This window comes from Salmo salar, chromosome 14 (assembly GCF_965601325.2).
Source record: "Salmo salar chromosome 14, fSalSal1, whole genome shotgun sequence".
NCBI classification, from domain to species: domain Eukaryota; kingdom Metazoa; phylum Chordata; class Actinopteri; order Salmoniformes; family Salmonidae; genus Salmo; species Salmo salar.
The window spans coordinates 70,368,565-70,389,403 of NC_138304.1; the positions used below are offsets into that span (position 1 = coordinate 70,368,565).

At 43.0% G+C, this 20,839-nt stretch overlaps 2 protein-coding genes across 7 annotated transcripts in view; both read left to right on the top strand.

Moving 5' to 3' along the window:
- Positions 1-17,309, top strand: part of LOC100380519 (Splicing factor U2AF 65 kDa subunit) — a gene marked incomplete at its 3' end in the record, with an annotated part of 35,772 nt that extends 18,463 nt beyond the window's left edge. The window contains 2 exon segments of the mRNA NM_001173804.1: positions 9,043-9,058; positions 17,282-17,309.
- Positions 213-17,460, top strand: LOC123726754 (CCR4-NOT transcription complex subunit 3). 6 transcript variants are annotated; one of them, XM_045694647.2, is made up of 18 exons: positions 213-425; positions 2,533-2,595; positions 3,181-3,248; positions 5,194-5,268; positions 5,657-5,746; positions 9,688-9,816; positions 10,365-10,460; positions 10,790-11,009; positions 11,536-11,717; positions 12,098-12,154; positions 12,258-13,260; positions 13,472-13,577; positions 13,716-13,854; positions 13,988-14,084; positions 14,574-14,775; positions 15,016-15,148; positions 15,314-15,439; positions 15,744-17,460. In XM_045694647.2, the coding sequence occupies exons 2-18, from the start codon at positions 2,571-2,573 to the stop codon at positions 15,840-15,842; spliced, it is 2,847 nt and encodes a 948-aa protein (XP_045550603.1). In that variant the 5' UTR covers positions 213-425; positions 2,533-2,570; the 3' UTR covers positions 15,843-17,460. The 6 variants fall into 6 exon arrangements, with proteins under 6 accessions (XP_045550603.1, XP_045550606.1, XP_045550605.1 ...); XM_045694650.2 differs by having other exon boundaries at positions 12,309-13,260; XM_045694649.2 differs by having other exon boundaries at positions 11,581-11,717.
- The last annotated feature ends 3,379 nt before the right edge of the window (positions 17,461-20,839 follow it).

A 20,839-nucleotide genomic window follows, 5' to 3' on the forward strand; every position in this document is an offset into this window, starting at 1 on the left:
TATCATGTTGTTTTCTTGACATTTTCTGGCCAGTGTCAGTGGTTAGGGACAGGAACCAAAACATGAAGGGGATGAGGTGTTCTGAGAACTCATGTTTACCTTTCACCTTTCAAAGTTAACCAATCATAGTGCGACTTGTGCGGAAGTGGGAAACCTGTCCCTCCAGACTCCAGAGTGACAGGTAGTCTAGCCAGTGGAAGGCGTAGAATGAGGGTGAGGATCGAATCGCTTGCAAGGGAGGCGGGCCTCCAGTCCATCAGGGCAACAGCAGAGGAGGTGTTCCTGGTAGCCATCTTGGATGTGCGGAGTGATTGTTTGGCGAAAATAATTAATATAATTTAGAAAAATAGCGTGAAGACTTAGGCAAATACGATTTAAAAGAGTGGTGTCAACTAAGAACAGAAAAGATAAATCGGAAAATCCAGGTAAATAAATTGTACGCTAAAACAGATCTACTTATGTGCCATTATCTTCTCCCTTCTAATGTGTCTCACTAATATCTTAGCTGGTGGTTATCCACTAGCTGGCTATCAGCTACAGAGCCAAATTGACATGGGTTCGCCTGATATTTTCCAAGGAAATTCATACATTTTGCTATAATGCATGGCAATTATGTAGCCGACAAGTTCTTGTTACTCAGGTGTTGAAGTGGTATACTTGTTTGCTTGTCTCTGACAAATAGAAACAGCTTTTAAAGTCATTAGCTATGTTGCTTGTAAACATTTAATGTTTCTTTATTACTGCTCACTTTTTTTATTAGCGAACGTTGCCCCCAAGCCAGATATGGAGACTAGTCTAGCTGGCTTGCTGGATCTGTTGAGAAAGTCTAGCGTCGGTAACATTTGGTAAATACATGGTCAAAACTCACTGGCTGAAGTGATGGTAAAATGACCTTATCAAACGGTGGTTGCGTGGACGTGAAAAATTGTCGCAAAAAGTATTAAGTGATGCTCAGCGAAGTAACCAGCTATGCGCGTTACATTGTTGAATTCACGTGAACCGTCAATGTCAAATTATCCAGACCAGACGTCACTCAGTGGCTACAATGTTTCAAGTTTTCAAGTAGGCAGGCTAGCAAGCTACATCAGTTAGCTGTGGTCTACTGCCACTTGTGATATTTACTCTTATATTAATTGACAGAAAAAATACTTTGGCCAACATTTTACTTAACATTTTCCGGTGGTGGAAAAAGTACCCAATTGTCATACTTGAGTAAAAATAAAGATACCTTAATAAAAATTAACTAAAGTAAAAGTCGCCCAGTAAAATACTACTTGAGTAAAAGTATTTGGTTTTAATAATACTTAAGTATCAAAAGTAAATGTAGAAGTACAGACGAACACATTTTCATTTTTTTAAACATTTTTTATTTACAGATAGCCAGGGGCTCATCCTTTACAAATTAAGCATGTGTTTAGTGAGTCTGCCAGATCAGAGGCAGTAGGGTTGACCAGGGATGTTCACTTGATAAGTGTGAATTAGACCATTTTCCTGTCCTGCTAAGCATTCAAAACGAGTACTTTTGTGTGTCAGGGAAAATGTATGGAGTAAAAGGTACATACTTTTCTTTAGGAATGTAGTGAAGTAAAAGTTGTCAAAAATATAAATAGTGAAGTACAGATACCACAAGACTTAAGTAAACATACTTTCAAGTACTACTTAAGTACTTTACACCACTGGCATTTTCTCAAGAAACATGGTCAATGTTTTTGTTGAGACATTGAGTTTTTAAAACATTTCTAAATTCTCAACTACAGGCTAGTTCTTTACAGTACTTTAAATATCAATGTTTCTGTGATGCCCCCCTTGAAAAGTCACTTTCCCGTAATGGTCAGAAAGGCCTTGTTGAATGAACCATGTCTAAACCCAATTACATGCACCATTCTACCAGGAATTGATTGACTGTGTGTGAGAGGTCAACAAGTCAGACTGTCAACTATGGTCTATCCACTACTCCTTAATAAAACTACAAGACACTTTATGATGCAATGTATTTTTTTTTATTTAACCTTTATTTAACTAATGTAATGGTGATGCCTCCAGGGTAGTAAATTAGAGAGTTGAGTATGTCTCGTTCAAAATGCTTTTTAATGTAATTAACTTGAGTGAAAGTGGAATACTGTACCGTTTAGAAATGAATCCAAACTTTTTTCTGCATGCTGGCAGTTTTGAAGTGGTAGCCTAATGTGAAAGCCATGCATGCTCTCACGATACATCTTCATCACATCGAGCTGTGAGAAACATTCTCCCCAGGTGGAAAGCTGGGTTGTATTCATTAGGCATCAAGTGGTAGAAAGTGAAATGAAACAGGCAACAACTACCTGAACATGTCCAATAACAAACGCTCGTTTTCATTTTCTGTTGCTAAACGTTTCGCTATGATGTGCCTGTGCTGTAATGAATACAACCCAGAATTTCACACTGCTGACTTCACTGAACTTGGCTGCCAAGCTAAAATGCTATGAAAAAGTAATGTAGCGTAAAAAGGTTGCCAGAGATTACGGTTATCACACCTGTTATTTTTCTCTACAGTGAAAGAAGGCATGAAGACAGCATCCTAGTCAACAGTCATGGCTGATAAAAGGAAACTTCAAGGTGAGGTTACCAAATGGTCGACCAGATGGTACCCCTGCCAATGATCCACAACCCAGTCCATCACTATATTACCTCCCTTTTCTCTATGAAGCATGTCTATCCAACAGATGAAATGTCACTTTTAATTTCTCTATCCATTCATGATGTAGAGATTGTCAAATTGTCCTGCACGGATGTGATCGCAATAAGATAAGTGCTGCACTGTATTACTGAAAAGGGTTGTGACCTGTGATACCAAAAATAAGAAGCCAGAAGCAAGGCTTGTGCAAGGCTGCACAAGGCCAAAGTCAGACTTAGTCTGCAGAGACAACCTTCTTAAATTAAGACTATATACCGTACCCTGTTGCCAGTGCCTGTGGTGTTGCATTTTTAAACAGGTTTGTGGTGACACATTTAGGTTTTACTGCATGTATCTTTGATAAGGCTGCCAGCCACAGTTGTAAAAGCAGTGCTGCTTATGGGGAGTGGGAGAGCTCCGCATTTTGACTTTACATTATTCATCCTGATGCGATGCGTGTTGAAGGATTTTTTTTTAAAACCACGGCTCTTTCCCAAACCTCCCTGTTATTCTATGCCCTTCCCCAGGTGAAATAGATCGATGTTTGAAAAAAGTAACGGAAGGCGTGGAACAGTTTGAAGACATTTGGCAAAAGGTAACATGCAGGGAGGGTGGTGGATCATACAGCCTGAACTCAAAATGGATTAAATGTATGTTTTTTCTCACCCTGTCTACACACAATACCCCATAATGACAAAGTGAAAACGTGTTTTATTTGCACATTTATTGAAAATGAAATACAGAAATATACATTTACATAAGTATTCACACCCCTTCGTCAATACTTTGTAGAAGCACCTTTGGCAGCGATTTACAGCTGTGAGTCTTTCTGGGTAAGTCTAAAAGAAAAGCTCTAAAAGAAATAAAAGCTGAAATACATCATTCTTTCTACTATTATTCTGACATTTCACATCCTTAAAATAAATTAGTGATCCTAACTGACCAAGGACAGGTAATTTTTACTAGGATTAAATGTCAGGAATTGTGAAAAACTGAGTTTAAATGTATTTGGCTAAGGTGTATGTAAACTTCTGACTTCAACTGTATGTTTTCCTCTAGAATTTTACCTGCGCTTTTCTCCATTCCTTTTCACCCTGAAAAACTCCCTAATCCTTAACGATTACAAGCATACCCATAACGTGATGCAGCCACCACTAAGCTTGAAAATATAGAGAGTGGTACTCAGTAATGTGTTGTATTTACCCCAAACATAACACTTTGTATTCAGGACCAAAAGTTAATTGCTTTACACATTTTTTGCAGTATTACTTTAGTGGCTTGTTGCAAAATGGATGCATATTTTGTAGAAAAAAATATTCTGTACAGGCTTCCTTTTCACTCTGTCAATTAGGTTATTATTGTGGAGTAACTACAATGTTCTTGATCCATCCTCAGTTTTCTCCTTTCACAGCCATTAAACTCTGTTTTAAAGTCACCATTGGCCTCATGGTGAAATCCCTGAGCGGCTTCCTTCCTCTACAGAAACGAGTTAGCAAGGACGCCTGTATCTTTTGTAGTGACTTGGTGTATTGATACACCATCCGAGATGTAATAACTTCACCATGCTCAAAGGGATATTCAATATCTGCTTTTTTTCCCCCTTACCCATCTTCCAATAGATGCCCTAATTTGCAAGGCATTGGAAAACCTCTGAGGTTTGTGGTTGAATCTGTGCTGGAAATTCACTACTTGACTGAGGGACCTTACAGATAATTGTATGTGTGGGGTACAGAGATGAGGTAGTCATTCAAAAAATAATGTTAAACACTACTATTGCACACAAAGTAAGTCCATGCAACGTATTGTGACTTGTTAAAGACATTTTTACTCCTGAACTTATTTAGGCTTGCCACAACAAAGGTGTTGAATACTTATTGACTCAAGACATTTCAGCTTTTCATTTTTAATTAATTTGTAAAAAATGATGGGGTATTGTGTGTAGGCCAATTTAATCCTTTTTTAAATTCAGGCTGTAGCACAACAAAATGTGGAAAAAGTCAAGGGGTGTGAATACTGTCTGAAGGCACTGTATGCAAGTTAAGTGCTACCACCCTAACACTTTGGTTGTTGGAACGTTTTGTGCTGACCTTAGAAAGGTCCACCAAATTATTAACGTTTAACATCCGTTGTATATGCAGGGGTCTTCGATACTTCATCACACTTTGTTTGGTGGGGTTGTAGCCTTTCCTATTCACGGCCGTGGGGATGGAGAGGAGACCTATTGTTAGTGTGTTCTGTACAGCAAAAGAAGAACAAGGTTTAAAGGCACACTCCTGAGTTTGTGTTTCGGCCCATTGGCATTTGGTTTGGTGGAAAGTTGAGGGATGAAACTGGAGGGAATGTAGGCTAATCACTCAAATTTCTAGGCGGAGGCTGACCTATGGTTTAGGACTGACAGTCCACGATACGCTAGTTTTAGACGTATTTTGAAGCTATAGCCTACATGATTTACTTTGTTTACAAAGACTATATGAAACATGCTTGGGAAAAGATACTGATTGTCTGAGTGTACTCTATGACTGTACCCCTCCAAACCACAGCTTCACAATGCAGCCAACGCTAACCAGAAGGAGAAGTATGAAGCCGACCTCAAGAAAGAGATTAAAAAACTACAGGTGGGACACCGACAACCCTATGACTCTTAACTGTTATGTGGCTTGAGGGCACATGGTTTTGGGATGTTCCTCAAATGTTTGTTTACTAGTGTTATATGGTTACGCCTGACCATGGGTAGGGGTGTGTGTACACATGCGAGAGGGCATCTATGTGCTGATGATTAAATATGAGGGTCAGCTATCCTTAAAACCAAGTGAAAGTGTCTGTGTGTGCGTTTTTGTTTGTTTCTTAACTTGGCCATGTGGACATATCTTACCCCAAGCCAAGCTTGCTTACGTGTGTGCGTGTCAACCATACTTGACTTCAGGGCAAGCCACCGCATGCCTTCATTAAGAGAACTTCTCTTTCTTTCTCCATTTGTTCATCTCCTTCACCTTCATCCCCCAGCGTCTTCGAGACCAGATCAAGACGTGGGTGGCCTCCAACGAGATTAAAGACAAAAGGCAGCTAGTGGAGAATCGCAAACTGATTGAGACGGTGAGTGTGTGGAACACGTTTATTAGCCGCATACTGACGAAACAATTGGTATAAAACGCCTGTGGTTAGCAGGGCTTACCAAGCCACATAGTGCACTGAGGTTATTCAGACAGCTTCAACAACAGCTCCTGCTAACACAATGAGATGGATGTGTCATCTTAGCCTATGGATCTTAAGGGTTTTTATCTAGGGTCTCGTATCTAAGTGTGAGCATCTGTGTGGTTTTGGTTGACCTGAAACGTGGTGCTACCAAGCCAAAAATGAAAAGGGCACTTGGATATCAATACTCCTGATGCGACTTTTGTATTGTGGTGAATGGCCAATACAAATGCAGAAACAAACAATGGTGACTTTTGCTAATATTATCTTTGTTAGTATTCATGTCAAAGCCATGTTCATTGTGAATACCATTATCTCTGTTAGCAGTAAGGTTTAAATCAGGTGTAGGCAACTAGATTCAGCCGGGGGATTTTTGTTGGAGCGGATGGGATGGGGGGGGGGGGGGGGGACGACATAATTTGTACACTGCAAATTGACCACAACTACTGACAACTATTTTTTTATATATTTAAAAAATAATCATTTCATACCTTGATTACAGTTCGACATGATCACATATCTCTCTTTTTTTGTGGGAATACAGATTTAGTTTATGTAACACCATTTTTGATTTGCAGGGCCAGATAAAAATCACTCGCGGGCCAAAACCGCCTGCTGCAGACCCCTGGTCTATTTGTCTACTGCAGTTCTTTAATCATCTGCTTTTCACACCTGTAGCACTGTTCTTAGCTAAGGGCAATTCAACGTAATGAAATTGCACTTTGACTCTGGGTTTTTTTCCACTTAAAATGTATGCCAAACAAAAACCATTGATTTCCAAGTTTAACAAAGCATACATGCACAAGGACTACTTTGAACAATTTCCACCGAAAAATGTACATCAACTAATTTAGTGGAAGAAGAGTCAGGATGCCAACTTTGATAATGGATTCACGGTTAAAATCTCAGGTTTCTATGTGACCAATTTTTCTAAAAACTCAGAAATATCAGCTCCGAATTAAGATTGTCTGCAGAAAGAATGGAGTGTCAGCTATGGCATGGTATCTTGAGTTTTGAAAAATTGATTTTTGTTATTGAACTACAGTAAGTGAAATGGCTTTACACCCGGCAATGGAATTACATCATAGGTCCCTGATCTGTACGACACAGAAATGCATAATTATGGATATTGTCATGTTTCACAAGTTTGGACATCGCAGCAGAGCACAGTGCATTACAGCAGAGCAGAGTTCAGTATAGTTCAGTACAATATACTGTAAGCTACTTTTCTTTACTGTACTTATTGTACTGTACTCGCTGTACTATACTGTCCAAACGTGTGAAACATGCGTCTTTGATAGGTTCAGATTTGGCCCGGTCCGTCTGTAGACGTCAAGGATCAAATTTCAACTACTTTTCAATGCCCATGGACACCCGGTGTTGGTCGGTGCTCAGTGGATGAGGATTCTGGTTAAAGTAAATGGAAAGAGGGGGCTCATGGGTAGGTGTCAGTAAGAGCTGCAGAGTGAGAGAGAGGAGTTGTCCAGAGTTAGACTGTTTTAACACTCTTGGTTTGACCACCAAACAGAAAGACAAAGAAAACCGTTAGGAGCTGAACATAACAATTCCGTTACTGATTTTTGGGTAATTCCATTACCAAGTTTTAATCACTTAATTCAGAAACAATTGATATCAGTAAAATCACTATAACTAATAATTGGTAGGTCTACCATTACTTGTTACTTCTGTGAACTTTCATTATCCTCCCTCCTCATGGGAGGGAATATTAGAACATTTCTTAAAGAAATGAGTTTTTGGTAACAAGGCACCAGGCAATATTTCTTAAACTTACAGAAGGCTAACACGTGTTGATATTAGTTGGCAAGGGTCTTCAACATTGTTATCATTTATAATACCTTTTAAGACTTTCTGGTAGATGTTTTCTAAGACCCTTTTTCCATCTGTTTATCCAGAAATCAAAGCCTTTACTTATTCCAAATTTGTAAGTTGGAAAATGGTTAAAATGTATCTATACCTTCATTTCCCTAAAATATAGACTCTTGGCTTTCATTTGACACCCAATTTGATATGCTCCTCCACAGGGTTGGGGTCAATTTAATTTTCATTCCAGTCAATTCAGAAAGTAAACACAATTGCAATTTGAAATGTTCCTAATTGAAAAGTATTGAAGAGAATTGGAATTTCAGTGTACTTCCTGAATTGACTCCAACCCTGCTATGAATTTCACATTGGTGCTCATGGGTCCTTTGATGGAAATGCCTCGAAGCATAATGTGCTTACATTTTTTTGCTGGCGCTCAACTTCTAGACTCAGACAATATCTGTGTTGCATTAACAAGGGAGGAAAACTAAACTGATCACTGTTAGTGAATTCTATGGCATCACCATAGCCCAATGTATGGTCTGCAGATATGATAAACAAAGGAAGTTGCTCCATAGCACTTATTGAAAACTATCTTGTTTGTCCCTCAGTATTTGAGATACGTATTGTAGTATTGAGGTAGGGTCCTAGGAACTGAGGATAATTTGGCAACACCTGGCAGCTTGCCACTTTGTCTGTGTCCCAGATGGCAATAGGGTACTATTTGGGACGCAGCCTTTAGGTTTCAGGTCCGCAGAGCCCTACCCTGATCAAGGATTCAGCAGTCCACGCCAGTGCTGAGGCGGAATAAAAACCCCAGCAGAGACTCCATCCACAACCAGGAACCCCCCCCCCCCCTCCTCCTCAGTAGAACAGTTAGCCACATCAGCATTTAAAAGCATTTAGCATATACTCACCGCTCTGCTAAGCATTCACAGGCTTCATGCCAGGGCTTTAATTTAGCTTCTTGTTATGCAGTTAACAGATTAACACAGGGGGACAATCAATCTTTTATACAAAGGTGCTTCTGGGATGCTCGTGGGGACGACACATATTACTACACTTACAGTGGCAGCTGACTTCAAGGGCAATGCATTTAAAGTGTTGCGCGTTAAAAAAAGGGCGCTGCATAGTCAATCCGGCATCTGTATTGGCCGTGCAGCATTCACAGGGATACGGCCTCTGCAGAAGTCAGGGCATTCATACTTCTTGCGCTTCACGGAGCAGAGCTGTTGTCAAGGAAGTGAGTTTGTGTTTATACAGGACATCCCGCCCCCCACCTACCGTCAACCAATCATGTCAATACGGAGCTAGACAGAGACATTGGGGAGGTGCACGGTGATGCGGACTCTGCATACCTCTGGAGGCTCCGCGATTGCATCACACCCTCCATAGGGAGCCGCTGACCACATTTTTGGATCAAGCATCAATTGGCTTTTAGTCTGGGTTCACACGCCTCCAAGCATTCTCCTCTGGCATGCATCAAAATCTCAGTGAAGTCTGTTGCATGTAGAAGTCAGAGGTTGTGGAGCCTCTGCTGAGAACACCTAGGAGAGCATAGACAGCGTTACTAGTCAAGGAAGCACACACAGGTGTCTCAACTTAGTAATCACTGGCCTGATTGGGAGATGTGTACACCTGCCACAGTCATCCTGAACCATTATATTGGATGGCTTTAATTGGTGAGGACTCTGTCTCAATCTCCACCAACAGTGGCCAGCAGGTACATGGTTAGTAGGTCTGAAACGGCGAGGTATTATCTGAACTTGACCAACAAACAAAAAAACACACTCCCTTTCGTTTACCGTTGAAAAACATTTTTGAAATGTTTTGCTATGGCGCGTCCTAATGCCCTAATATGACCCTGCTTTGATTGGCAACTAGTCCAATGATTTGACATGAGCAGTTGGAAACGTTGGCTTTCACAAGCCAAACGTTTTTGGCTCTGGCATAGCTAGCATATGGTCAAAAGAAAACCTGTAGTGATTTTATAAACCAATTCCTGCTCTCTCCCCCTTTAGCAAATGGAGCGGTTCAAGATCGTGGAGCGAGAGACCAAGACAAAGGCGTACTCGAAAGAGGGGCTGGGCCTGGCACAGAAGGTGGACCCGGCCCAAAGGGAGAAAGAGGAGGTCGGAAATTGGCTAACGGTGAGCACTACTTTTGATTGAAAACCTTTACCCCAAAGGGAATTTGTTTCACACATGAGCACATTTCAATAATGTGGTCTGATGACATGACAATAATGACTTAGAGATTTCATCATGCATGCTAGGCCTTTCAAAGTAGATTGGGAAACAATTAGCATTTTCTTTTGTTTTACTGCATAGTTTCTAGGGCTGGGACGATACCAGTATCGCACATTTTTTTTCCATGGCAAAAATGAAAACACGAAGCAGACGGAAGTCTTTGGTCCTTTAAAAACCTGCTGAATGTAAAATATTGTGTGCTTTAGCTTGGGAAATGTTTGTTTCCAACATTAAGGCTGTTTTCTAAAGTTAAATCTGCTTCGTGTTTTGTTTCCTTGCCACGATACTAAAGTGTATCGCAATACTGGTATCGTCCCAGCCCTAGTAGTTTCACCTATGAAATAGGTTATTATGCAGTGTGGTCCATACAGACTGTGGTTGTGGTGTGATTATGGCTGTTGTGTTGGTGTAAATCATGAATGACCTCTGTCTCCCCTGTCGCCCATCAGAATACAATAGACACTCTGAACATGCAGGTGGACCAGTTTGAGAGCGAAGTGGAGTCCCTCTCAGTCCAGACTCGAAAGAAGAAGGGAGACAAAGAGGTCAATAGTCTTTCTGCCGCGCGATATGGCTATTTCTCCATATCTTCCTCTCCTCCTCCTCTCCCTGTTTCCTTCCGTACTACTTGAATCTTTTCTCTTCAGATGCTGCCATTCTAACTCCAAATTCATCTCTTATCCTATATGTCTCTCTTTATTTTCTCGGCACGCTGCATTACCCAATGCACCAAATGTGAAGTAGGTACCATCTACTTTACCATCTATGTGTTCCACTTCCATGCCTCTACACATACAAATAGTACATTTGAGATTGTTAGCCCAAACATACAGTGAGTTTTAAGCATGAAATTACACCCGCATCTCTGCTATAGAAACAGGACCGCATCGAAGAGCTGAAGTGCTTCATCGAGAAGCACCGGTACCACATCCGGATGCTGGAGACCATCCTGCGCATGCTGGACAACGACACCTTGCCGGTGGACTCCATCCGCAAGATCAAGGACGACGTGGAGTACTACATGGACTCGTCGCAGGACCCCGACTTCGAGGAGAACGAGTTCCTCTACGACGACCTGGATCTGGAGGAGCTCCGTAAGTGCTGCTTCATCGTGGTGTTGTCGCGATACTCAGTATCGCGCTACTGATACGACAAAGTATCACGGCAAAGAAACATAACATGAAGCAGACTGAATTTCCTGAGGAAACAATCCTGATGTTGGAAACAGTCACCCAAAGTCTCAACATTTTGTTTATTTCCCACACTATAGCACACATTGTTTTCCCTAAAGCCGGTTCTTAAAGAACCGTTGAGTATCGGAAGTATCGATACTGTGTCGAGACATCACTACTTGTGTGTTTATTCCTGAATATTGCGTTTGTACTGCATATCTTAGACCGCATGTGGAGTATGTATAGCCTCAAATGGATGATAGCTTGGTTATTAAAAAAAAAATCTGGGTAGATCAGCTTTGATATTGGAGATTGTGGCTTCTATCAATGTAATTGTCTGCGTAGCTTGGTTATTACAATACTGTAAATTCTATCATTTCTGTTCCTGTTGTCTCTGTATAACTGCCCACTTAACTTTTTCCATATGCAACTTTTTGTTTTTATGTAGCTACCTCTCCCTCTGTCTCCCCCCATCCATCTCTTGTCTCTCTAGCCGGGTCGCTGGTGGCCACGTCCCCGCCTGGCCAATCGCTCCTGGACGACGATCTCTTCCATCAGATCTCCAGCGGCACGCCTACCTCCACCACTTCCTCCTCGCCCATCCCTCCCTCGCCCGCAACTTACACTACGGTGAGGGAACGCCCCCGCCATGCTACTTCTCACTCTACAGCCTCCATTGTATCCCCTACTTGCTCTCCCATTCTTTAGAACCACCCACTCTCAATCTGTAATTAGGTCTTGTGACTGTTGAATGCTCCTGGGCTGAAGTGGGTGCTCAGTGGTCCCTCGCTCTCAGATCAGAGGGGGTTTGGAGCAACGAGGATGAAAGCGAGAGGATTATGATGTTGACGTTTGATTTGAAGTTTGTGTTGAGCTTTAATATGAACAGACCTTGTATGAATTTTGGTACAAAACATAGCATGCGATACACCATATTTTGCGTTGAATTAGAACAGATGGTTGTGGCTGAGTGCTTATAGGAGGTATTTCTTTGTTTTTTTCCCCCCCAGGAGAACTCTGAAGATGACAAGAAAAGGGGACGTTCGACAGACAGTGAAGTCGGTCAGGTAAGATGAATTCCAATGGTAACAGTGCTGTGTATGAGTCACTTGCATTGATTTGGGTCTATGGTCTTAAAAATGTCACAACTTTCCATCTATATATTTTCAGCTGTGCTGCACCAGGAGTGGTTTTGAAGTAATGCCTTTTATAACATTTCAGTCGCCTGTCAAGAACGGCAACCCCTCTTCGTCGTTGTCCTCCTCCTCCTCTTCATCCTCCTCTTCATCCTCTGCCTCCTCGGGAGCCTCCTCATCCTCGCTGGCGACCATCGCCGGGGGTTGCCTGCCTGTCACTGGGGGCAACAGCCTCCTGGGCAACATGGGGGGTCTCCTCTCCAACTCTGGCAGCTACAGAGACGCTACCCAGCAGCAGCAACTGCAGCAGCATTACCAAACCCAGCAGGCCAGAAACTCAGTCATCTCCTCCAACACCCCCTCCAACTCCAACCCGTCGAACAACATCCTCCTCCCCAGCCCCTCTGCTTCCTCATCCGCCAACTCGAGCACGACCCTCCCCCCACTCACGCCCAACACCCAGTTGCATGCTCCGTCAAGGCCTTCACCGTCCTCCAGCTTGGGGCTCGGGTTGGGCTTGGGCCTTGGTAAAGGCGGCATTACGGGGTCACCGGCCGTCAGCCAGATGTCGGGCCTTGGCTTGTCGGGGATGCCGGCATCCCTAAACACCATGGCCGGGCTCCTGGCGGGCTCAACTTCGGCCCCTTATGCCACGGCAGCAGCAGGCTCCGGAACCATCGGAAGCCCCCTAGCAGGGAAAAGCGGCTGCAGTAGCAGCCCTAACTCCAGCACAGTGGGCGGGAACACTGTCGGCGACAGATCCACGGGCCTGTTGGGATCTGCACCCGGTGCAATTGGTGTCAGCAGTGGGATCCTCAGCCTAAGCGGCCTTGGCTCAGGGCAGTTGGCGGTCCAGGGCCCTCCCCTGGTGGCCCCCAGTCCCATAGGAGGCCTGGCCCCTGGAAGCAGCCTGGGAGCCATAGGAAGCATTGGAGGGAACTCTGGTTCAGGCGCGCCAAGCAGTAGCGTGGGCATGGGAGGAGGAAGTACGTCGATCACAAGGCCACCCAGTGGACAGAAGCAGAATGGTAGCACTAGTAAGCTTGAATTACTATACATTTATATTGTTGATTGGTTGTATCCATCCATGCCCTTATTTTGGTATTTTTTGGGTTCCATAGTAGTTGTTCAACCCAGCATTGGGTTATACAGATAAGGTAGAGCAAACCAAATGTATATCACCTATCTATGTATTATCAGAGATCTGATTCAGTTTGTAAGCCTCCCTCTCAATCTCCTCTGTCCCAGGTTACAGTGCTGTAGTAGCAGACAACACACCCGATTCCGCCCTCAACAGTGCCAGCCAATTACAAAGCAGCCAACCCTCGTCTTTGACCTCCACCACCAATCAGCCGTGAGTCAAATATAATAAAAAATGTCCTATAGTATCTTGGATTGTGACTCTCACTGTATGGTCAATGTGTATGGTCAGAATTAGTCAAACGTAAAAGCACATCAACCAATGTCTCTCCTCTCTCTCCCACCCTCCCAGTAAAGACAGTGGCCCCAGCCTCTTAGGGCCCATGACTCTTCCCACCAGCTCTCCCTCGCCCTCCTACAGCGAGAGTAAACTTCCAGGCAGCGGTATGCTCAACGGGCCACTCTCCTACACACAGACCTCTGAAAGCAAGGTGAGGAAAAACACAGGTAGCTTCATGTAGTAATTGCCCTGAGCCATTACAGGGAGATCTTCTTGGGAATCAACTGGAAGCCAGATTTCCTGATCTCTCACCCAGTCGGTTTAACCTCTTTCCTCTCTTTCAGCCCCAGGAGCCTCTGAGCACTCTAAAGTCTATGGCAGAACGAGCGGCACTGGGCTCAGGAATGGAGGGAGAGATGCTCTCTCTGCACCTCACCACAGGTAAGCAACCGACTGGACATGAAGGCTCAAAATTGGGCCATGGGGGGGATCAGTCTTGGAATGAGACCAGTTTGTATTTGTTATAGATCCCCATTAGCTGCTGACTTTCTGGTGTCCAGCAAAATCAAGGCAGTGTTATATACAATTTTAAAAACACTACAATACATTTCACAACACATTGAGTTCCCTCAGGCCACTACTCTACTACCACATATCTTCAACACAAAATCCTTGTGTGTGTATGTTATCGTGTGTGTATATGTGTGCCTGTGTCTCTCTTCGCGGTCCCTGCTGTTCCATAAGATGTTTTTTTTTATCTGATTCTACTGCTTGCATGTGTTACTTGTTGTGGAATAGAGTTCCATGTAGTACTGTGTGCCTCCCATAGTCTATTCCGGTGTATGTGACAATAAAGCAACTTTTTTTGGAGGGGCTTTCACACCAGACGCTCCTTTTTATAACAATTTTTTTCTCTCTCTGTGAATTCAGACATTTTCCCCAGCACTACATTGCCCCCGGGGCCTCCCTCGGCACCCCAGCAGCCCTCGCTTTCAGAGGTCAGCATCCCCCCATCGCTGGGCGTGTGCCCACTCGGGCCTGTGCCCCTGTCCAAAGACCAGCTGTACCAGCAGGCCATGCAGGAGTCGGCATGGACGCACATGCCCCACCCCTCCGACTCGGAGAGGATCAGGTACGAACCGAGCCGCAATCTGAAAAAGGTCTCCAGGGTTGAATCTCAAGTCTTCTCGCTTCCCTCTCACATTTTGGCAAAGTGAGAGGACATGAGGTATCAAGGAAAATACTTGTGAGATTCACCACAGGTCTACATTTGGGGAATTTCTTTATTATTGCTTTTGAGACTAAAGGCGTGTAGACTTTTCATCATTACTCCATGTATTAATCCCCTATTGTGACTGTTTTGGTCCTCCAGGCAGTACCTGATGAGGAACCCGTGTCCCACCCTGCCTTTCCACCACCAGGTGCCACCCCCCCACTCCGACTCTGTAGAGTTCTACCAGAGACTGTCCACAGAGACACTGTTCTTCATCTTCTACTACCTAGAGGTGTGCGTGCGTGTGACAAAACAAGCTTGACTGTGTGACTGAGACGCTGATCATTTCCATGGTTTTACTTTTTGAAGATGGCGGTCTGCATCTTTTCAGTCTTCAGGCCAAGCATGTTTTGGATATGATTGTAGTAACAGATTCCCTTCTGGGTTCTTTCCGCAGGGCACTAAGGCCCAGTATCTGGCAGCCAAGGCCTTGAAGAAGCAGTCGTGGCGGTTCCACACCAAGTACATGATGTGGTTCCAGAGGCACGAGGAGCCCAAGACCATCACAGATGAGTTTGAGCAGGTGAGTTCGGCACCCCTCCGCACACAGCAGACTCCTTGGACCGCAACCTGGGTCGTGTTCATTGGACACCAAACGGATAGAAACCGGGAGCGATTACCTAAACTTGACCAATAATAAACACTTATTTTCATTTTCTGTTGCGAAATGTTTAAAAATGTTATCCGTTGCATGCTCCGTTAAAATATAGTTTTCTCTGTAGATTATCCCATATTTGAAGATTGGTCAGAATTATTTCTTTTTTGTGATTTGATGTTTTAATTTTTGTTCGCTAACGTTACTGTGCTTTCTCCAATGTATTTTAAAGGGGACGTACATTTACTTTGACTACGAGAAGTGGGGACAACGGAAGAAGGAGGGATTCACTTTTGAGTACAGGTACCTTGAGGACCGAGACCTCCAGTGACATAAGGCAGAGGAGGAGAATAAAAGGGTGGACTACCGTCAACATTCCTGGATTGAACTCAACACACTGGGAAGAGGGACGGATGCAGACGCCAGACTGAGCCAGTCTTAGCAGAGCATAATGCATTTGGAGCTTCTCCCTCTTTGCCCTGCGAAGCCACACCCCCTACAGTGATAAACGCCCTCCCTCTTTTCCCATCAGGCAGTTTTGATTTAGATAGAAGCTTTTTATCTTTTACCTGAACTGGATCCCTTTTTATATATATATATGTATATATATATATATTATGTTTGGTTGATAACGCACTCCTTTTATTATTTTTACTCACCTACCACTCATTTTGAGAGAACCAAAGATGATTGGGCAAATCTGTTTTAATTCCCAGCAGTATGGCAGTCCGATTAAAAAAAATAAAAAAAGTTTTTTAAAAAGGGACAAGATGAAGCGAGAGGCCAATCAAATGAGCCCTTGGGGGATGGTGGGTCCAAAGCCTAAAGCATTTCACAGCAGTCCGAGCTCATTGCTGGGTTGTACACAAGCTAAAGACTAGAGGGGAAACGGTAGCATTTCCATGTTACAGTAAGGTCTTTTTGGGGTGACTCCATGTTTTTAGCCCTAATGAATAGACTCTTCATGTCACCAGCCCACCCTAATGTTAAACTAATAGCTTCCTCTTGGGTACACCCAGTATTGACCAGACTGCCATAAAGACTGCTATAATAAAATATGGTAACCCAGCCCTCCTCCATCCCTCCATTCATTCTGACCCCAAGTTACAGCATTACGTTTATATTGCTGTGGTCAACAGCAACAGAAACCACACCAGCACTTAAGCGTCTCGTCTGTAGAGTATGTTTACCAGTGTTTTAACCCGAGAGGTGGGCTTTTACAATAAACTTGACCGCCCTAGTAATAACAATTCATTATTTTGGTTCCCGCCACTTTGATGATGATAATGTACAAATCAGTTGTGATTGCACTTCCAAAATTCACTTCAACCTCCAGGTAGATATTTCCTTTTCTCAGGAAGTGTTTGGTGGATCATTATGTGAGGAAATATACCAGGTCAGGAGCTCCATTGCAGCACAAAAACCCCACAGAGATCAGACCGACATCGCAGGCAATTTTTATTTGTCCACCCCAATAAGGCTTTCTATCCCTTTTAATGGCCATTCTTTTTCATTTCAGGCTTTTAAAAAAATCATATCCTCCAATGTTTGGAGTGCAATCTTAAGTTAGTCATTTTCATTTGCCTGTGTATGTCATCTCAGAGATGGAAAGCATTTCAATCCGAAAGAGTGAGACCCAGTTTTATTTTTTTAATTTTTTTTTAAAGAAAATAACTTGTCAGGCGAGCCTGCTGTTTTTAATGTTACCTTTACCTATTTGGCAAGCAGAAGGGAAGAGAAGTCATCCAGAGGTGAAATGTGAATCTCTCCCCCTCTGAAAGGGTGTTGTATAGACAGTCATTTTCATCCTTTTCTTTTTGTTTGGCGTTGTCTTCTGGACAGCATGATCAATGACACTTGCAAAGTGGAGCTGAGAAAATTAAGTAAATATGAAGCATAACCATGAATAAAGGATTGTAAAATATTAATAAAATAATTACTTTTCAGAAGTATTGTTTTTTTTAATCATATTGATAAAGCTTCTGGGGTATTTTAAAGCAGACAGGTATAATGCATTATTACTTGTTATAATAGCGCTACAGTATTACTACAGTAATACAGTTCCTTTTATCTTACAATACACATTTTTAGGACCACACATAGTTGGTCTAATAGGTGTACTGAATGCTACATGGCATTTACATTTACCACATGCAGTGTATGCAGGGCCAGTCTCCCAAGAGGGCCTCAGCAGCCATCTTGTTGTTGAACACATCAGCAACCATATGTTGTTTTGTGCTGCGTGTATCATAAGGTATGTAGAGACAAGGAGAGGAAAACATAGGCGCTCAATGGAGCAATGTAAATACAATGAAGCAGAGGGGGCTGCCGAAATTGTATGGTTGAAGTGGTAACATTTGACTTAAAACCCTGGTATGATACAGTTATAATGCATTAAAAGACTTGTCATAAGCATGCATGGATTCCACTCTTACGTTATAAGCAATACACGTGGTCACACCTTAAAACGGATTACGCCTCTACGACTCAATGCAATATTCATGGGATATTTCTACCGTTTGATGGAAGTGACTGGTGCTTTTTTAAACTTGAGTAGAGTACTCTATTCTACAGAGAGGATAGGTGTCTACCGAGGTAACAATAGAAGCAGTTACCTGCTGTTCCAGATTTAGGAACACTGCGTGCTGATGCTAGGCTTAGGCACTTAACTCAGGCTGCTCTAGGATATGCACGGCATATGCACTAATAAGCAACGTGAAAAGACTTGCAGCAAGCCTGTAAGAACAAGCTCTTTAATGGGGAAATCTGCAGTAGCTACATTTGTACTTGTACAATCTACCCATTGATTATTGAAGAATTCAACTTATGTCTCATGAGTTTAGTTCTGCCCTACACCATCCGAACCCAAAATACAAGCTTGTTTTACTCCAATGTTTGTAAACAATTAATTGTAAACAAACACTACAGTGCATTCGGAAAGTATTCAGACCCCTTGACTTTTTCCACATTTTGTTACGTTACATTCTAAATGTATGTATATATTTTATAATCCCTCATCAATCTACACACAACACCCCATAATGATAAAGCAAAAACAGGTTTTTAGAAATGTTAGCAATAAAAAAATACTGAAATATCACATTTACATAAGTATTCAGACCCTTTGGTCAGTACTTTGTTGATGCACCTTTGGCAGTGATTACAGCCTCGAGTCTTCTTGGGTATGACGTTATAAGCTTCGCACATCTGTATTTGGGGAGTTTCTCCCATTCTTCTCTGCAGATCCTCTCAAGCTCTGTCAGGTTGGATGGGGAGTGTCACTGCACAGCAATTTTCAGGTCTCTCCAGAGATGTTCGATCGGGTTCAAGTCCGGGCTCTGGCTGGGCATCTCAAGGACATTCAGAATTTTCCCGAAGTCACTCCTGCGTTGTCTTGGCTGTGTGCTTAGGGTTGTTGTCCTGTTGGAAGGTGAACCTTTGCCCCAGTCTGAGGTCGTGAGTGCTCTGGAGCAGGTTTTCATCAAGGATCTCTCTGTACTTTGCTCCGTTCATCTTTCCCTCGATCCTGACTAGTCTCCCAGTCCCTGCTGCTGAAAAACATATCTCCACAGCATGATGCTGCCACCACCATACTTCACCGTAGGGATGGTGCCAGGTTTCCTCCAGACGTGACGCTTGGCCAAAGAGGCCAAGGTGTTCAGGCCAAAGAGTTCAATCTTGGTTTCATCAGACCATAGAATCTTTTTTCCCATGGTCTGAGAGTTCTTAGGTGCCTTTTGGCAAACTCCAAGAGGGCTGAGTCCTGCAGAGGTGGTTGTCCTTCTGGAAGGTTCTCCCATCTCCACAGAGGAACTCTAGAGCTCTGTCAGAGTGACCATCGGGTTCTTGGTCACCTCCCTGACCAAGGCCCTTCTCTCCTGATTGCTCAGTTTGGCCGGGGGGCAAGCTCTAGGAAGAGTCTTGGTGATTCCAAACTTATTCGATTTAAGAATGATGGAGGCCACTGTGTTCTTGGGGACCTTCAATACAGCAGATTTTTTTGTACACTTCACCAGATCTGTGCCTTGACACAATCCTGTCTCTGAGCTCTATGGACCATTGATTATTGAACCTTCAACCTCATGGCTGTCACATCCTTGACCAGAAAAGGGGTTATTTGTTATTGTAGTTTGGTCAGGACGTGGCAGGGGGTGTTTGTTTTATGTTTTTCGGGGGGGTTTGGGTAATGTTCTATGTTCGTGTATTTCTATGTCTGTGTCTAGTTTTTCTATTTCTATGCTTAGTTTGTTGGGTTGACCTTCAATTGGAGGCAGCTGTTCCTTGTTGCCTCTAATTGAAGGTCCTATTTAATAGGGGTGTTTGTCATTGGGATTTGTGGGTAGTTGTTCCAAGTGTAGCTGTGTGCCTCACAGGACTGTTTTCTTCGTCATTGTTTGTTATTTTGTGTTTCTGTGTTCACGGTTTCTTCTCAATAAATAAGAAGATGAGTTTACACATTCCCGCTGCGTTTTGGTCTAATCCATACGATGAATGTGACAATGGCTTGGTTTTTTCTCTGACATGCATTGTCAACTGTGGGACCTTATATAGACAGGTGTGTGCCTTTCCCAATCAATTGACTTTACCACAGGTGGACTCCAATAAAGTTGTACAAACATCAAGGATGATCAATGGAAACAGGATGCACCTGAGCTAAATTTCAAGTCTCATAGCAAAGAGTCTGAATACTTATGTAAATAAGGTATTTCAGTTGTTTTTGCCTTTAATAAATGTGCAAACATTCTTAAAAACCTGTTTTCTGTTTGTCATTATGGCGTGTTAGGTGTATATTGATGAGGATTTTTTATTTATTTCATCCATTTTAGAATAAGGCTGAATGTAACCAAATGTGGGAAAAGAGAAGGGGTCTGAATACTTTCCGAATGTACTGCATATAGCCTCAAAACATGGTTAAAACTGTACATTTGATCTCATGGTCATGGTCAGTACTTGATTCAATATCTCTGTCTATGACTATGATAATGGTTACATTTCTGCATCTCCATTCCTCAGCTGTGGACCACAAAGTGCAGTGTAGAGCGCTTTGTTATTGTTTGAATGACATGATTTACCTGGTCGTGGACTACCGCCTGAAGATGTTTGGGAGCCAGGAGTGCTTGGTCCTGTGTATCTGAAGTTGGTGTGTGTGTGTGTGTGTGTGTGTGTGTGTGTGTGTGTGTGTGTGTGTGTGTGTGTGTGTGTGTGTGTGTGTGTGTGTGTGTGTGTGTGTGACGCACTCCGACTCCATCCTGTCCAGAGGACACTTTGAGTCATCCTGCTCTGTTGACTGAATAGAGGTATGGCAGGTCTACTACTGAGAGACCTGCA